This window comes from Procambarus clarkii, chromosome 52 (genome assembly GCF_040958095.1).
Source record: "Procambarus clarkii isolate CNS0578487 chromosome 52, FALCON_Pclarkii_2.0, whole genome shotgun sequence".
Lineage (NCBI taxonomy): Eukaryota > Metazoa > Arthropoda > Malacostraca > Decapoda > Cambaridae > Procambarus > Procambarus clarkii.
This window is the reverse complement of record NC_091201.1, coordinates 2,276,824-2,292,627: the sequence shown is the minus strand read 5'-3', so window position 1 is coordinate 2,292,627 and position 15,804 is coordinate 2,276,824. Positions and strand designations below refer to the sequence as shown.

The 15,804-nt window shown below is 54.2% G+C and overlaps 1 protein-coding gene across 1 annotated transcript; it reads right to left on the bottom strand.

The window, feature by feature from the left end:
• Positions 1-14,972: 14,972 nt before the first annotated feature.
• On the bottom strand, positions 14,973-15,548 carry LOC138352024 (uncharacterized protein PF3D7_1120000-like). The gene is made up of 2 exons (XM_069304195.1): positions 15,399-15,548; positions 14,973-15,356 (listed from the first exon to the last, which is right to left on the bottom strand). Exons 1-2 carry the CDS (start codon positions 15,546-15,548, stop codon positions 14,973-14,975), a joined length of 534 nt encoding a protein of 177 aa, XP_069160296.1.
• Between the last annotated feature and the right edge of the window lie 256 nt (positions 15,549-15,804).

Genomic DNA, 15,804 nt, shown 5'->3' with positions numbered 1-15,804 from the left:
TTTTCATTCAGCACAATTTATACTTTAAGCTCAATTACTATTAAGTTTTAGTCTAAGTGTTTTTTCCCCCCTCTCCTTGCCCGACACGCTATGCGTACTAGTGATTGATGAATTGATTGATGAAGATTAAGCCACCCAAAAGGTGGCACGGGCATGAATAGCCCGTAAGTGGTGGCCCTTTTGAGCCATTACCAGTATCAAGAGCTGGTACTGGAGATCTGTGGAGGTGCGACTGCATCCTGCGTGACGGGAGATGTCTCCCGTCCATGACTGGAGATTGTACTGGCGTACTAGTGGCTTTAGGTACTGTATGTACTACCTCTAGCTATAAATCTAACACAATGTTTGTACTGTAACTCTGCAACTATGTATGTACTGTTCCTAAATAAATTATTATTATTATTATTATTATTATTATTATTATTATTATTATTATTATTATTATTATAGTTGCGGTTTGAGTGTTAGATGAGTTTATTTTTTTGTCATCTCTGCATTTTATAATTTTCTTTACATGTCTCAGAATTAGTATATACAATTAAATTAATATATTACAATGTGCCGCGGATATGGACAATACAATGTAAGGTTCCATTATGTGCGTACGATGGTTATATATGGAGTGTATAGAGTAATTACTGTATATAACGTGTTGATGGCTAGACGAGTGGCGGCGGGGGCTTAGTCTTCCTAACACTAGCTACCTGCCACATTATATTGGACCCAGCTTCAGCTCCTGGGCCCCGCCTCTCCAACTGTTTGTCATTTAATACGAAGAGTGACCGCCGCCCCTGTTGCTTCTCATCTGCTTCTTAAATTGTGGGACGCTTTAACCGGGGTTCGTATCCTGGCCGGGGAGGATTGACTGGGCACCAATCCTTAACTATACGCCCCTGTTCACCCAGCAGTTAATGGGTACCTGGTTGTTAACCCATATGGCGGGTCGTGTTCCAGGGAACATTAGGATTAAGGACCGGCCAGAAACACTATGCGTGCTGCTGGCTGTACAAGAATGAAAGAACTCTTGCATATATAAATAAATAAATACAAATAAAGGCAGTGGAAATAACTACTATATACTCCCGTGGTTACAGCCAGCTCTCGCACAAGACAGCACATATATGACTATAGTCACATATGTGCCTTATGCTTATAGTCACTATTTCGCTTTTAAATAAGTATATATGTGACATTCTAAGCCATATTTTTTTCAAGGCACTAACTTTTCCTCTCAGTTTTATTAAACGCAAGCACTTACGAGCCTGTACATCTTTTCTCAATCTTTGGCGGCTTTGTTTATAATTATTATACTGGTAATGAGCTCCGAAGCACCAGGAGGCTGTTTATAACAATAACAACAGTTGATTGGCAAGTTTCCATACTCGTAAACTGTTTAATAAATGTAACCAAAGCCGTCAGAGATTGAAGAAAGATGTACAGGTTCGTAAGTACTTGCGTAACTGCTTCGTGAAACTGGCCCCCAGGGGGGGGGGGCAGGTGCAACAACTGCAGCCCGCCCCCCAGGGACACAGCTCCCACACACAAGGTGTAGTGTACACGTCGGGTCTCGTGCCTCACCAGCACCACCACAACAGGTCTACACGCACTGTTCAAGTCTCACATTACTGTTGTGATGACATGACGTCCCTGGCACTACCTCTGGACATTTACTCTACCTCCACAACCCCGCGGCTAAGACAGGGCTAAACACCAACAAACAACAGACTGAAGCAGCCCGAAACTTATCACGGAAGTTGAGTTTACGGCCTTTCTTACCCCCCCCCCACACACACACACAATACTTGGATCCTTTCCAAACTTACCACCACAATACTTGGATCCTCTCCAAACTTACCACCACAATACTTGGATCCTCTCCAAACTTACCACCACAATACTTGGATCCTCTCCAAACTTACCACCACAATACTTGGATCCTCTCCAAACTTACCACCACAATACTTGGATCCTCTCCAAACTTACCACCACAATACTTGGATCCTCTCCAAACTTACCACCACAATACTTGGATCCTCTCCAAACTTACCACCACAATACTTGGATCCTCTCCAAACTTACCACCACAATACTTGGATCCTCTCCAAACTTACCACCACAATACTTGGATCCTCTCCAAACTTACCACCACAATACTTGGATCCTCTCCAAACTTACCACCACAATACTTGGATCCTCTCCAAACTTACCACCACAATACTTGGATCCTCTCCAAACTTACCACCACAATACTTGGATCCTCTCCAAACTTACCACCACAATACTTGGATCCTCTCCAAACTTACCACCACAATACTTGGATCCTCTCCAAACTTACCACCACAATACTTGGATCCTCTCCAAACTTACCACCACAATACTTGGATCCTCTCCAAACTTACCACCACAATACTTGGATCCTCTCCAAACTTACCACCACAATACTTGGATCCTCTCCAAACTTACCACCACAATACTTGGATCCTCTCCAAACTTACCACCACAATACTTGGATCCTCTCCAAACTTACCACCACAATACTTGGATCCTCTCCAAACTTACCACCACAATACTTGGATCCTCTCCAAACTTACCACCACAATACTTGGATCCTCTCCAAACTTACCACCACAATACTTGGATCCTCTCCAAACTTACCACCACAATACTTGGATCCTCTCCAAACTTACCACCACAATACTTGGATCCTCTCCAAACTTACCACCACAATACTTGGATCCTCTCCAAACTTACCACCACAATACTTGGATCCTCTCCAAACTTACCACCACAATACTTGGATCCTCTCCAAACTTACCACCACAATACTTGGATCCTCTCCAAACTTACCACCACAATACACAGTCACTGTAAAGTAGGACTATAACTGCAATTATAAGCAGGCAGAGGAGTTAGGGGAGACATGATTACCACATATACAATTTGCCCATATCTTAAGAAGCATATCAACAAACTGGAAAAGGTGCAAAGACATGCTACTAAGTGGCTCCCAGAACTGAAGGGCAAGAGCTACGAGGAGAGGTTAGAGGCATTAAATATGCCAAAACTAGAAGACAGAAGAAAAAGAGGTGATATGATCACTACATACAAAATAGTAACAGGAATCGATAAAATTGATAGGGAAGAATTCCTGAGACCTGAACTTTAAGAACAAGAGGTCATAGATATAAACTAGCTAAACACAGATGTCGAAGAAATATAAGAAAATTCACTTTTGTAAACAGAGTGGTAGACGGTTGGAACAAGTTAGGGGAGAAGGTGGTGGAAGCCAAGACCGTCAGTAGTTTCAAAGCGTTATATGAGAAAGAGTGCTGGGAAGACGGGACACTACGAGCGTAGCTCTCATCCTGTAACTACACTTAGGTAATTACACACACACACGCACACACACACACACACACACACACACACACACACACACACACACACACACACACACACACACACCCACCCACCCACAGGACACACACACACAGAAACAGGAGGCCAGACACAGGATACAGAATAGGAGATGAAGTACTTAATGAAACGAACAGAGAGAAAGATCTAGGAGTTGATATCACACCAAACCTGTCTCCTGAAGCCCACATAAAAAGAATAACGTCTGCGGCATATGCGAGGCTGGCTAACATCAGAACAGCGTTCAGGAACCTGTGTAAGGAATCATTCAGAATCTTGTACACCACATATGTAAGACCAATCCTGGAGTATGCGGCCCCAGCATGGAGCCCGTACATTGTCAAGCACAAGACGAAGCTGGAAAAAGTCCAAAGGTATGCCACTAGACTAGTCCCAGAACTAAGAGGCATGAGTTACGAGGAAAGGCTGCGGGAAATGCACCTTACGACACTGGAAGATAGAAGAGTAAGGGAGACAGGATCACACCCTACAAAATCCTTAGAGGAATCGACCGGGTAAACAAGGATAAACTATTCAACACTGGTGGGACGCGAACAAGGGGACACAGGTGGAAACTGAGTACCCACATGAGCTACAGAGACGTTAGAAGGAACTTTTTCAGTGTCAAGAGTAGTTAACGGATGGAATGCATTAGGCAGTGATGTGGTGGAGGCTGACTCCATACACAGTTTATAATGTAGATATGATAGAGCCCAGTAGGCTCAGGAACCTGTTCATCAGTTGATTGACAGTTGAGAGACGGGACCAAAGAGCCAGAGCTCAACCCCCGCAAGCACAAATAGGTGAGTACACACAGGTATGAAGGGCTAGGAGTGGGCTCTGACGCGCCGTTGTCACAGCTAGGTCAGCACACACACACATAAGGTGAAACCCACCAATAAAGTGGCCAAACATTGGCCCGGTAACGAGGCTTATGGCGGTAATAACTCCCTGCCACTCCCCCCACTCCCCTCCCCCACGGTGTTACAACATGAGTGTCACAACTGCATATTTACCACCACCCTCCCACAGGCGGCATGGAGGAACAACAGTGGAGGGAAATATATCCTAGCACCTCATGGAGGAACAACAGTGGAGGGATATATACCCTACCACCTCATGGAGGAACAGCAGTGGAGGGAAATATATCCTAGCACCACATGGAGGAATAGCAGTGGAGGGAAATATATCCTAGCACCACATGGAGGAATAGCAGTGGAGGGAAATATATCCTAGCACCACATGGAGGAATAGCAGTGGAGGGAAATATATCCTAGCACCGCATGGAGGAACAACAGTGGAGGGATATATACCCTACCACCTCATGGAGGAACAACAGTGGAGGGAAATATATCCTAGCACCGCATGAAGGAACAACAGTGGAGGGAAATATATCCTAGCACCGCATGGAGGAACAACAGTGGAGGGAAATATATCCTAGCACCTCATGGAGGAACAACAGTGGAGGGAAATATATCCTAGCACCGCATGGAGGAACAACAGTGGAGGGAAATATATCCTAGCACCGCATGGAGGAACAACAGTGGAGGGAAATATATCCTAGCACCGCATGGAGGAACAACAGTGGAGGGAAATATATCCTAGCACCGCATGGAGGAACAACAGTGGAGGGAAATATATCCTAGCACCGCATGGAGGAACAACAGTGGAGGGAAATATTGTATTATCTGCGAAGAAGCAATAGATCAAGTTTGGAAGGAGGGCAATAACTGGTGGAAATATAATGGGGATTAGAAGGTAAAGATGAAGCTGCCTCGGGTTAACGGGAAGCATCAGGTGACGAGTCAGACGCGGATATGCAGATGAGGCCCAGGTGAAGTTGGGAGGTTATTGGAAGACTTTCGCGTATTGCTGGAACTTGTGGAGCGGAAAAAGCGATAGAGATACGTGAAGGTTGTCCCGGAAGGTGTGTGTGTAGCCACCCTATCGTGCTCTCAGGGGTTGAGCTCCGGCTCTTGGGCACCACCTCTTGACTATCAACCACCACCACTAACAGTGATGACAGTTACATGCCCCAGAGCCACCAACAACCTGGTAGGACAGTTTAGGCATCACAGAGAGCGGTTCCTGCGGCCATGAACCATCAACTGCAAGTTTTATGACAGATTATGAGAGATATGTGACAGGTGGGCCATGAGTCCCACCATGAGCCGGGTCATTGACTCCCTCTGTCACCTGCAGTTTTGATAGTCACACAGTCTCTAGTGACTGTGTTGTGGGGCGGGGGATTGGTGGGCCTGGTGGGGGGGGGATAGGTGGGCCTGGTGGTACACCTGGGTGAGAGGTACCATGGTGCACCTGGGGGAGAGGTACCATGGTGCACCTGGGTGAGAGGTACCATGGTGCACCTGGGTGAGAGGTACCATGGTGTACCTGGGAGAGAGGTACCATGGTGCACCTGGGAGAGAGGTACCATGGTGCACCTGGGAGAGGTACCATGGTACACCTGGGTGAGAGGTACCATGGTGCACCTGGGAGAGGTACCATGGTACACCTGGGAGAGAGGTACCATGGTACACCTGGGAGAGAGGTACCATGGTACACCTGGGTGAGAGGTACCATGGTACACCTGGGTGAGAGGTACCATGGTGCACCTAGGTGAGAGGTACCATGGTGCACCTGGGTGAGAGGTACCATGGTGCACCTGAAAGAGGTACCATAGTGCACCTGGGAGAAAGGTACCATGGTGCACCTGGGGGAGAGGTACCATGGTGCACCTGGGGGAGAGGTGCCATGGTGAACCTGGGAGAGAGGTACCATGGTACACCTGGGTGAGGTACCATGGTATACCTGGGAGAGAAGTACCATGGTGCACCTGGGAGGAAGGTACCATGGTACACCTGGGTGAGGTACCATGGTACACCTGGAAGAGGTACCATGGTGCACCTGGGTGAGGTACCATGGTGCACCTGGGGGAGAGGTGCCATGGTGAACCTGGGAGGAAGGTACCATGGTACACCTGGGTGAGGTACCATGGTATACCTGGGAGAGAGGTACCATGGTGCACCTGGGAGGAAGGTACCATGGTACACCTGGGTGAGGTACCATGGTACACCTGGAAGAGGTACCATGGTGCACCTGGGTGAGGTACCATGGTACACCTGGGTGAGGTACCATAGTACACCTGGAAGAGGTACCATGGTGCACCTGGGTGAGGTACCATGGTACACCTGGGAGAGGTACCATGGTACACCTGGGTGAGGTACCATGGTATACCTGGGAGAGAGGTACCATGGTGCACCTGGGAGGAAGGTACCATGGTACACCTGGGTGAGGTACCATGGTGCACCTGGGAGGAAGGTACCATGGTACACCTGGGTGAGGTACCATGGTACACCTGGAAGAGGTACCATGGTGCACCTGGGTGAGGTACCATGGTACACCTGGGAGAGGTACCATGGTGCACCTGGGTGAGGTACCATGGTGCACCTGGGTGAGGTACCATGGTGCACCTGGGTGAGGTACCATGGTACACCTGGGTGAGGTACCATGGTGCACCTGGGTGAGGTACCATGGTACACCTGGGTGAGGTACCATGGTGCACCTGGGTGAGGTACCATGGTGCACCTGGGAGAGGTACCATGGTGCACCTGGGTGAGGTACCATGGTGCACCTGGGTGAGGTACCATGGTGCACCTGGGTGAGGTACCATGGTACACCTGGGTGAGGTACCATGGTGCACCTGGGTGAGGTACCATGGTACACCTGGGTGAGGTACCATGGTGCACCTGGGTGAGGTACCATGGTACACCTGGAAGAGGTACCATGGTGCACCTGGGTGAGGTACCATGGTATACCTGGAAGAGGTACCATGGTGCACCTGGGTGAGGTACCATGGTACACCTGGGTGAGGTACCATGGTACACCTGGAAGAGGTACCATGGTACACCTGGAAGAGGTACCATGGTACACCTGGAAGAGGTACCATGGTGCACCTGGGTGAGGTACCATGGTACACCTGGGAGAGGTATCATGGTACACCTGGGTGAGGTACCATGGTACACCTGGAAGAGGTACCATGGTGCACCTGGGTGAGGTACCATGGTACACCTGGAAGAGGTACCATGGTGCACCTGGGTGAGGTACCATGGTACACCTGGAAGAGGTACCATGGTGCACCTGGGTGAGGTACCATGGTACACCTGGGAGAAAGATAAACAAATATTGTTCCGTAGTATTAAAAACCAAACTGGCAGTGCCGTTCTCTGTAAACTTTAGGGTAGACTAAAGGGAGACGCAAGGAAGGTTTCCTTAAAGCGGAAGCCACGTTAAAGGGGACGGTATTGAAACCTTGATATTAAAGGGTTTCCGGGACAAGGTTGGCTTTAAAGGAGACGTCCGGATATCAGAACTAAAGGTGATCTTTGACAATCAGCAATTTACGAGTCAAATATTTATTTAGGCTGTCAAACATTTAGCAGATCTTGGCGTGATATTTATTGTTTAAAACCTTTTGTAGGTGTTTATGTGTCTGGTGTGACTGTCCCTCCGCCTGTCCCCTAGTGTCCTGTGTGTCTGTCCCTCCGCCTGTCCCCTAGTGTCCGGTGTGACTGTCCCTCCGTCTGTCCCCTAGTGTCCTGTGTGACTGTCCCTCCGTCTGTCCCCTAGTGTCCGGTGTGTCTGTCCCTCCGCCTGTCCCCTAGTGTCCTGTGTGACTGTCCCTCCGTCTGTCCCCTAGTGTCCTGTGTGACTGTCCCTCCGTCTGTCCCCTAGTGTCCTGTGTGTCTGTCCCTCCGTCTGTCCCCTAGTGTCTGGTGTGTCTGTCCCTCCGTCTGTCCCCTAGTGTCCTGTGTGACTGTCCCTCCGTCTGTCCCCTAGTGTCCGGTGTGTCTGTCCCTCCGCCTGTCCCCTAGTGTCTGGTGTGACTATCCCCTAGTGTCTGGTGTGACTGTCCCTCCGTCTGTCCCCTAGTGTCTGGTGTGACTGTCCCTCCGCCTGTCCCCTAGTGTCTGGTGTGTCTGTCCCTCCGCCTGTCCCCTAGTGTCCGGTGTGACTGTCCCTCCGCCTGTCCCCTAGTATCCTGTGTGACTGTCCTTCCGTCTGTCCCCTAGTGTCCTGTGTGACTGTCCCTCCGTCTGTCCCCTAGTGTCCGGTGTGTCTGTCCCTCCGCCTGTCCCCTAGTGTCCTGTGTGTCTGTCCCTCCGCATGTCCCCTAGTGTCCGGTGTGACTGTCCCTCCGCCTGTCCCCTAGTGTCCTGTGTGTCTGTCCCTCCGCCTGTCCCCTAGTGTCCGGTGTGTCTGTCCCTCCGCCTGTCCCCTAGTGTCTGTCCCTCCGTCTGTCCCCTAGTGTCTGGTGTGACTGTCCCTCCGCCTGTCCACTAGTGTCCTGTGTGTCTGTCCCTCCGCCTGTCCCCTAGTGTCCGGTGTGACTGTCCCTCCGCCTGTCCCCTAGTGTCCTGTGTGTCTGTCCCTCCGCCTGTCCCCTAGTGTCCGGTGTGACTGTCCCTCCGCCTGTCCCCTAGTGTCCTGTGTGTCTGTCCCTCCGCCTGTCCCCTAGTGTCCGGTGTGACTGTCCCTCCGCCTGTCCCCTAGTGTCCTGTGTGTCTGTCCCTCCGCCTGTCCCCTAGTGTCCGGTGTGACTGTCCCTCCGCCTGTCCCCTAGTGTCCTGTGTGTCTGTCCCTCCGCCTGTCCCCTAGTGTCCGGTGTGACTGTCCCTCCGCCTGTCCCCTAGTATCCTGTGTGACTGTCCCTCCGCCTGTCCCCTAGTGTCTGGTGTGACTGTCCCTCCGTCTGTCCCCTAGTGTCCTGTGTGTCTGTCCCTCCGCCTGTCCCCTAGTGTCCGGTGTGACTGTCCCTCCGTCTGTCCCCTAGTGTCCGGTGTGTCTGTCCCTCCGCCTGTCCCCTAGTGTCCGGTGTGACTGTCCCTCCGTCTGTCCCCTAGTGTCCGGTGTGTCTGTCCCTCCGCCTGTCCCCTAGTGTCCGGTGTGACTGTCCCTCCGTCTGTCCCCTAGTGTCCGATGTGTCTGTCCCTCCGCCTGTCCCCTAGTGTCTGGTGTGACTATCCCCTAGTGTCTGGTGTGACTGTCCCTCCGTCTGTCCCCTAGTGTCTGGTGTGACTGTCCCTCCGTCTGTCCCCTAGTGTCCTGTGTGTCTGTCCCTCCGCCTGTCCCCTAGTGTCCGGTGTGTCTGTCCCTCCGCCTGTCCCCTAGTGTCTGGTGTGACTATCCCCTAGTGTCTGGTGTGACTGTCCCTCCGTCTGTCCCCTAGTGTCTGGTGTGTTTGTCCCTCCGCCTGTCCCCTAGTGTCCTGTGTGACTGTCCCTCCGTCTGTCCCCTAGTGTCCGGTGTGACTGTCCCCTAGTGTCTGGTGTGTCTCCCTCCGTCTGTCTCCTAATGTGGACAGGTGTGGTGATGGCCCTGGGGGAGAGGACAGGTGTGGTGACGGCCTTAGGGGGAGAGGACAGGTGTGGTGATGGCCCTGGGGGAGAGGACAGGTGTGGTGATGGCCCTGGGGGAGAGGACAGGTGTGGTGATGGCCCTGGGGGAGAGGACAGGTGTGGTGATGGCCCTGGGGGAGAGGACAGGTGTGGTGATAGCCCTGGGGGAGAGGACAGGTGTGGTGAGGGCCCCGGGGGGAGAGGACAGGTGTGGTGATGCCCTGGGAGAGAGGACAGGTGTGGTGATGGCCCCGGGGGGAGGAAGGACAGGTGTGGTGATGGCCCCGGGGGAGAGGAGAGGTGTGGTGATGGCCCCGGGGGAAGGACAGGTGTGGTGATGGCCCTGGGGGAGAGGACAGGTGTGGTGATGGCCCCGGGGAGAGGACAGGTGTGGTGATGACCCCGGGGGGAGGAAGGACAGGTGTGGTGATGGCCCCGGGGAGAGGACAGGTGTGGTGATGGCCCCGGGGGGAGGAAGGACAGGTGTGATGGCCCCGGGGAGAGGACAGGTGTGGTGATGGCCCCGGGGGGAGGAAGGACAGGTGTGGTGATGGCCCCGGGGGGAGGAAGGACAGGTGTGGTGATGGCCCCGGGGAAGAGGACAGGTGTGGTGATGGCCCCGGGGGAGGAAGGACAGGTGTGGTGATGGCCCCGGGGAGAGGACAGGTGTGGTGATGGCCCCGGGGAGAGGACAGGTGTGGTGATGGCCCCGGGGGGAGGAAGGACAGGTGTGGTGATGGCCCCGGGGAGAGGACAGGTGTGGTGATGGCCCCGGGGAAGAGGACAGGTGTGGTGATGGCCCCGGGGAAGAGGACAGGTGTGGTGATGGCCCCGGGGGGAGGAAGGACAGGTGTGGTGATGGCCCCGGGGAGAGGACAGGTGTGGTAATGGCCCCGGGGTGGAAGGACAGGTGTGGTGATGGCCCCGGGGGAGAGGACAGGTGTGGTGATGGCCCCGGGGGGAGGAAGGACAGGTGTGGTGATGGCCCCGGGAGGAGGAAGGACAGGTGTGGTGATGGCCCCGGGGGGAGGAAGGACAGGTGTGGTGATGGCCCCGGGGGGAGGAAGGACAGGTGTGGTGATGGCCCCGGGGGGAGGAAGGACAGGTGTGGTGATGGCCCCGGGGGGAGGAAGGACAGGTGTGGTGATGGCCCCGGGGGGAGGAAGGACAGGTGTGGTGATGGCCCCGGGGGGAGGAAGGACAGGTGTGGTGATGGCCCCGGGGAGAGGACAGGTGTGGTGATGGCCCCGGGGGGGAGAAAGGACAGGTGTGGTGATGTCCCCGGGGAGAGGACAGGTGTGGTGATGGCCCCGGGGGGAGGAAGGACAGGTGTGGTGAGGGCCCCGGGGGGGAGGACAGGTGTGGTGAGGGCCCCGGGGGAGAGGACAGGTGTGGTGAGGGCCCCGGGGGGCGAGGACAGGTGTGGTGATGGCCCCGGGGAGAGGACAGGTGTGGTGATGGCCCTGGGGGAGAGGACAGGTGTGGTGATGGCCCGGGGGGGGAGGAAGGACAGGTGTGGTGATGGCCCCGGGGGGAGGAAGGACAGGTGTGGTGATGGCCCCGGGGGGAGGAAGGACAGGTGTGGTGATGGCCCCGGGGGGAGGAAGGACAGGTGTGGTGATGGCCCCAGGGAGAGGACAGGTGTGGTGATGGCCCCGGGGGGAGAAAGGACAGGTGTGGTGATGGCCCCGGGGGGAGGAAGGACAGGTGTGGTGATGGCCCCGGGGGGAGGAAGGACAGGTGTGGTGATGGCCCCGGGGGAGGAAGGACAGGTGTGGTGATGGCCCCGGGGGGAGGAAGGACAGGTGTGGTGATGGCCCCGGGGAGAGGACAGGTGTGGTGATGGCCCCGGGGGGAGAAAGGACAGGTGTGGTGATGTCCCCGGGGAGAGGACAGGTGTGGTGATGGCCCCGGGGGGAGGAAGGACAGGTGTGGTGAGGGCCCCGGGGGGGGAGGACAGGTGTGGTGAGGGCCCCGGGGGAGAGGACAGGTGTGGTGAGGGCCCCGGGGGGCGAGGACAGGTGTGGTGATGGCCCCGGGGAGAGGACAGGTGTGGTGATGGCCCTGGGGGAGAGGACAGGTGTGGTGATGGCCCTGGGGGAAAGGACAGGTGTGGTGATGGCCCCGGGGAGAGGACAGGTGTGGTGAGGGCCCCGGGGGGCGAGGACAGGTGTGGTGAGGGCCCCGGGGAGAGGACAGGTGTGGTGATGGCCCCGGGGGGGGGGAGGACAGGTGTGGTGAGGGCCCCGGGGGAGAGGACAGGTGTGGTGAGGGCCCCGGGAGCAGGACAAGTGTGGTGATGGCCCCGGGGGAGAGGACAGGTGTGGTGATGGCCCCGGGGAGAGGACAGGTGTGGTGATGGCCCTGGGGGAGAGGACAGGTGTGGTGATGGCCCCGGGGAGAGGACAGGTGTGGTGATGGCCCCGGGGGGGGGAGGACAGGTGTGGTGAGGGCCCCGGGGGAGAGGACAGGTGTGGTGATGGCCCTGGGGAAGAGGACAGGTGTGGTGATGGCCCCGGGGAGAGGACAGGTGTGGTGATGGCCCCGGGGGAGAGGACAGGTGTGGTGATGGCCCCGGGGAGAGGACAGGTGTGGTGATGGCCCCGGGGGAGAGGACAGGTGTGGTGATGGCCCCGGGGAGAGGACAGGTGTGGTGATGGCCCCGGGGGAGAGGACAGGTGTGGTGATGGCCCCGGGGAGAGGACAGGTGTGGTGATGGCCCCGGGGGAGAGGACAGGTGTGGTGATGGCCCCGGGGAGAGGACAGGTGTGGTGATGGCCCCGGGGAAGAGGACAGGTGTGGTGATGGCCCCGGGGGGAGGAAGGACAGGTGTGGTGATGGCCCCGGGGGGAGGAAGGACAGGTGTGGTGATGGCCCCGGGGGGAGGACAGGTGTGGTGATGGCCCCGGGGAGAGGGCAGGTGTGGTGATGGCCCCGGGGGATGGAGGACAGGTGTGGTGATGGCCCCGGGGAGAGGACAGGTGTGGTGATGGCCCCGGGGGGATGGAGGACAGGTGTGGTGATGGCCCCGGGGAGAGGACAGGTGTGGTGATGGCCCCGGGGAAGAGGACAGGTGTGGTGATGGCCTGGGGGAGGAAGGACAGGTGTGGTGAGGGCCCCGGGGGAGAGGACAGGTGTGGTGATGGCCCCGGGGAGAGGACAGGTGTGGTGATGGCCCCGGGGGGATGGAGGATAGGTGTGGTGATGGCCCCGGGGGGAGGAAGGACAGGTGTGGTGATGGCCCCGGGGGGAGGAAGGACAGGTGTGGTGATGGCCCCGGGGAAGAGGACAGGTGTGGTGATGGCCCCGGGGGGAGGAAGGACAGGTGTGGTGATGGCCCCGGGGGAGAGGACAGGTGTGGTGATGGCCCCGGGGGGAGGAAGGACAGGTGTGGTGATGGCCCCGGGGGAGAGGACAGGTGTGGTGATGGCCCCGGGGGGAGGAAGGACAGGTGTGGTGATGGCCCCGGGGGGAGGATGGACAGGTGTGGTGATGGCCCCGGGGAAGAGGACAGGTGTGGTGATGGCCCCGGGGGGAGGAAGGACAGGTGTGGTGATGGCCCCGGGGGAGAGGACAGGTGTGGTGATGGCCCCGGGGGGAGGAAGGACAGGTGTGGTGATGGCCCCGGGGAAGAGGACAGGTGTGGTGATGGCCCCGGGGGGAGGAAGGACAGGTGTGGTGATGGCCCCGGGGGGAGGAAGGACAGGTGTGGTGATGGCCCCGGGGGGAGGAAGGACAGGTGTGGTGATGGCCCCGGGAGGAGGAAGGACAGGTGTGGTGATGGCCCCGGGGGGAGGAAGGACAGGTGTGGTGATGGCCCCGGGGGGAGGAAGGACAGGTGTGGTGATGGCCCCGGGGGGAGGAAGGACAGGTGTGGTGATGGCCCCGGGGGAGCGCCAGGTGAGGGGGAACATTGATCAGGGGGGGCGAGGCTCCCCACCACACCTGAGATAGTCACCTGCAGTGTTGTCCTCATTATACCTCCATGATCTTTACTGCACCACTGACGTCACTCTTCCTCAGGTCCTGGTTCTAGGCTCTCTCTCTCTCTCCCTCTGTCTCTCTCTCTCTCTCTCCCTCTCCTGCTTGACGTGTTGTTACATAAATGTCTCCAGAATGAGGTTTAGGAATCTGCCTGTCCAAATGTCGTCTGTTCTTGCCTCGTGGGCCTCCCAGTCTATTGCCTTAAAGTTAAAGTCTTCCAGTACCAACAATCGGGATTTATCTTTGTTAACTCGTACCATAATCTCTCTCATGACCATTATGAGGCCTTCTCATGTGTCATCCAGCTCTTCCCTTGTCCATGTGTTGCGTGCTGGTGGGCTGTAGGCATTTACAATTATCCCCCTATCATCCTGATTCCAGACCTGCAGTGCCATTATGCCAACTTCTCGATGGTTTTTATTATTAAATCTCTTACCTTCAGGTGTTCTTTCACCAGCACAGCAACTCCTCCCACCTTCCTAGTTGTCCTGTCACGTCTCCAAACTGTGTGGGTATATGGGTATATGGGTATATGGTGGGTATATAAACTCCTTGGGTATATGACCTCATTTAAAATATTTTCTTGACTTTTCGTCTCTGATAATGCGACAATATCTGGGACCTTAAGCTGAATTATATCCTTCAACTCCAACGTTATTCATCTAACTCCATCTATGTTGGTATATACAATTTTCAGGAACATGTTCCATTTACTCCCCCTTCTGCTAGCCCCTTTTCACTAGCTTTCCAGTCCCTAACACTTTGTAGAATAAATCTTTCTTCTTCATTTCTATCGATATTTAGACGTTTCGCTTCAATGAGGATCATTTTCAGCTTTTCTCTGTCCTCTTAGAGGTCTTGTCTTATTGACCAAAGTTTGCCATCCTCGTCACATTGCAATTTCCTGGCACTTTTTTATCACTTCTGCCATGTGTTTCACCCCATTAAATGTCACCCTTAAGGGGCGGTTCTTGTCGTTCTCATATTTTCCTATTCTAAAATTTCTGACATTTTCTTCTGAATTTAGGCCATCTCCTAAAGCTACTATTTTCTCTATGATTTTCATCTCTTCTGCTGCTCGGTCCACCCGAGATGAAATTTCCTTCTCTAAACACCCGAACATTATTATGGACTTACTTCCATGTACACTGTTTTGTACTAGTTTACTGTTGGTTACCAGTTCTTGCCTAACTGCTGGCCTGAGATCCGCTTCTTGTTTGTCATTTCTGGTTTTGACTTCCACAATTCCTTAATCGTCTCTTTCTCTTTTACAACTTGTGCATATGTCTCTTTTATTTCTTCTTTATACTTTTCTAGCTCTTTATTAGCCTCCTCTATGTTAGTTCTCCATGAAGTTTCCAGTTGAAGATCTTTGCCTGACGCTACGTTAGTCCTCAGGCTCCCTTGGAGTTGTTCACTATATGAATCTATTTTCTTGTTTATATCTTCAAATTTACCATTCTTCACTTTCCATGCCTCATTTTCATGCAATAGTTCCTTGACTTGTTCCTCGTGTATCTTCACCTTGTCAGTTAAGGTGGAAATTTTCCTACCTTGCTAGAAAATTGATTCATCCCTGAAAGCTTAATTTTCCTGTACTAATTTAAGGACCTTTTCTTCATACTTCTTAAGGCTGTCCCCAATAATCTCTAACCTGTCAAGAACACCTTCCTTCCTTACACCTTGTGCTGAGGAGCCTTCAAAACACTCATCAGCTGGTGTGTTTACCTTCCCCGTGGAGGCGGCCATCTTTGTTATTGACCATCTTTTGTTGCGGACCTATAACATTTCCAACATAGCATTTTCTCTCGCTTTTACTTATTTCTTGAATGTTATTTAGTTTTACGCTTGTCAATACCTTTATGTTCCCTGAGGCACCACTAACAGCCCTCAACCTGTTCCCAACACTGAGGTAATTGGCGCTTGGTGCAGCGTGACCCCTGCCTCCTGGTGCTCATGAGCACGGGTCTGTGTCTCTGTTTTCGTCTGTTTATCTGTCTCTGTC

Excerpts from the sequence above, each read along its gene's own strand:
- LOC138352024 (XM_069304195.1), bottom strand. The coding sequence starts at position 15,548 with ATGGCCGCCTCCACGGGGAAGGTAAACACACCAGCTGATGAGTGTTTT. Across the intron at positions 15,357-15,398 it reads AAGAAAAGGTCCTTAAATTA|CAAGGTAGGAAAATTTCCAC; the intron begins GTACAGGAAAAT and ends TCAATTTTCTAG.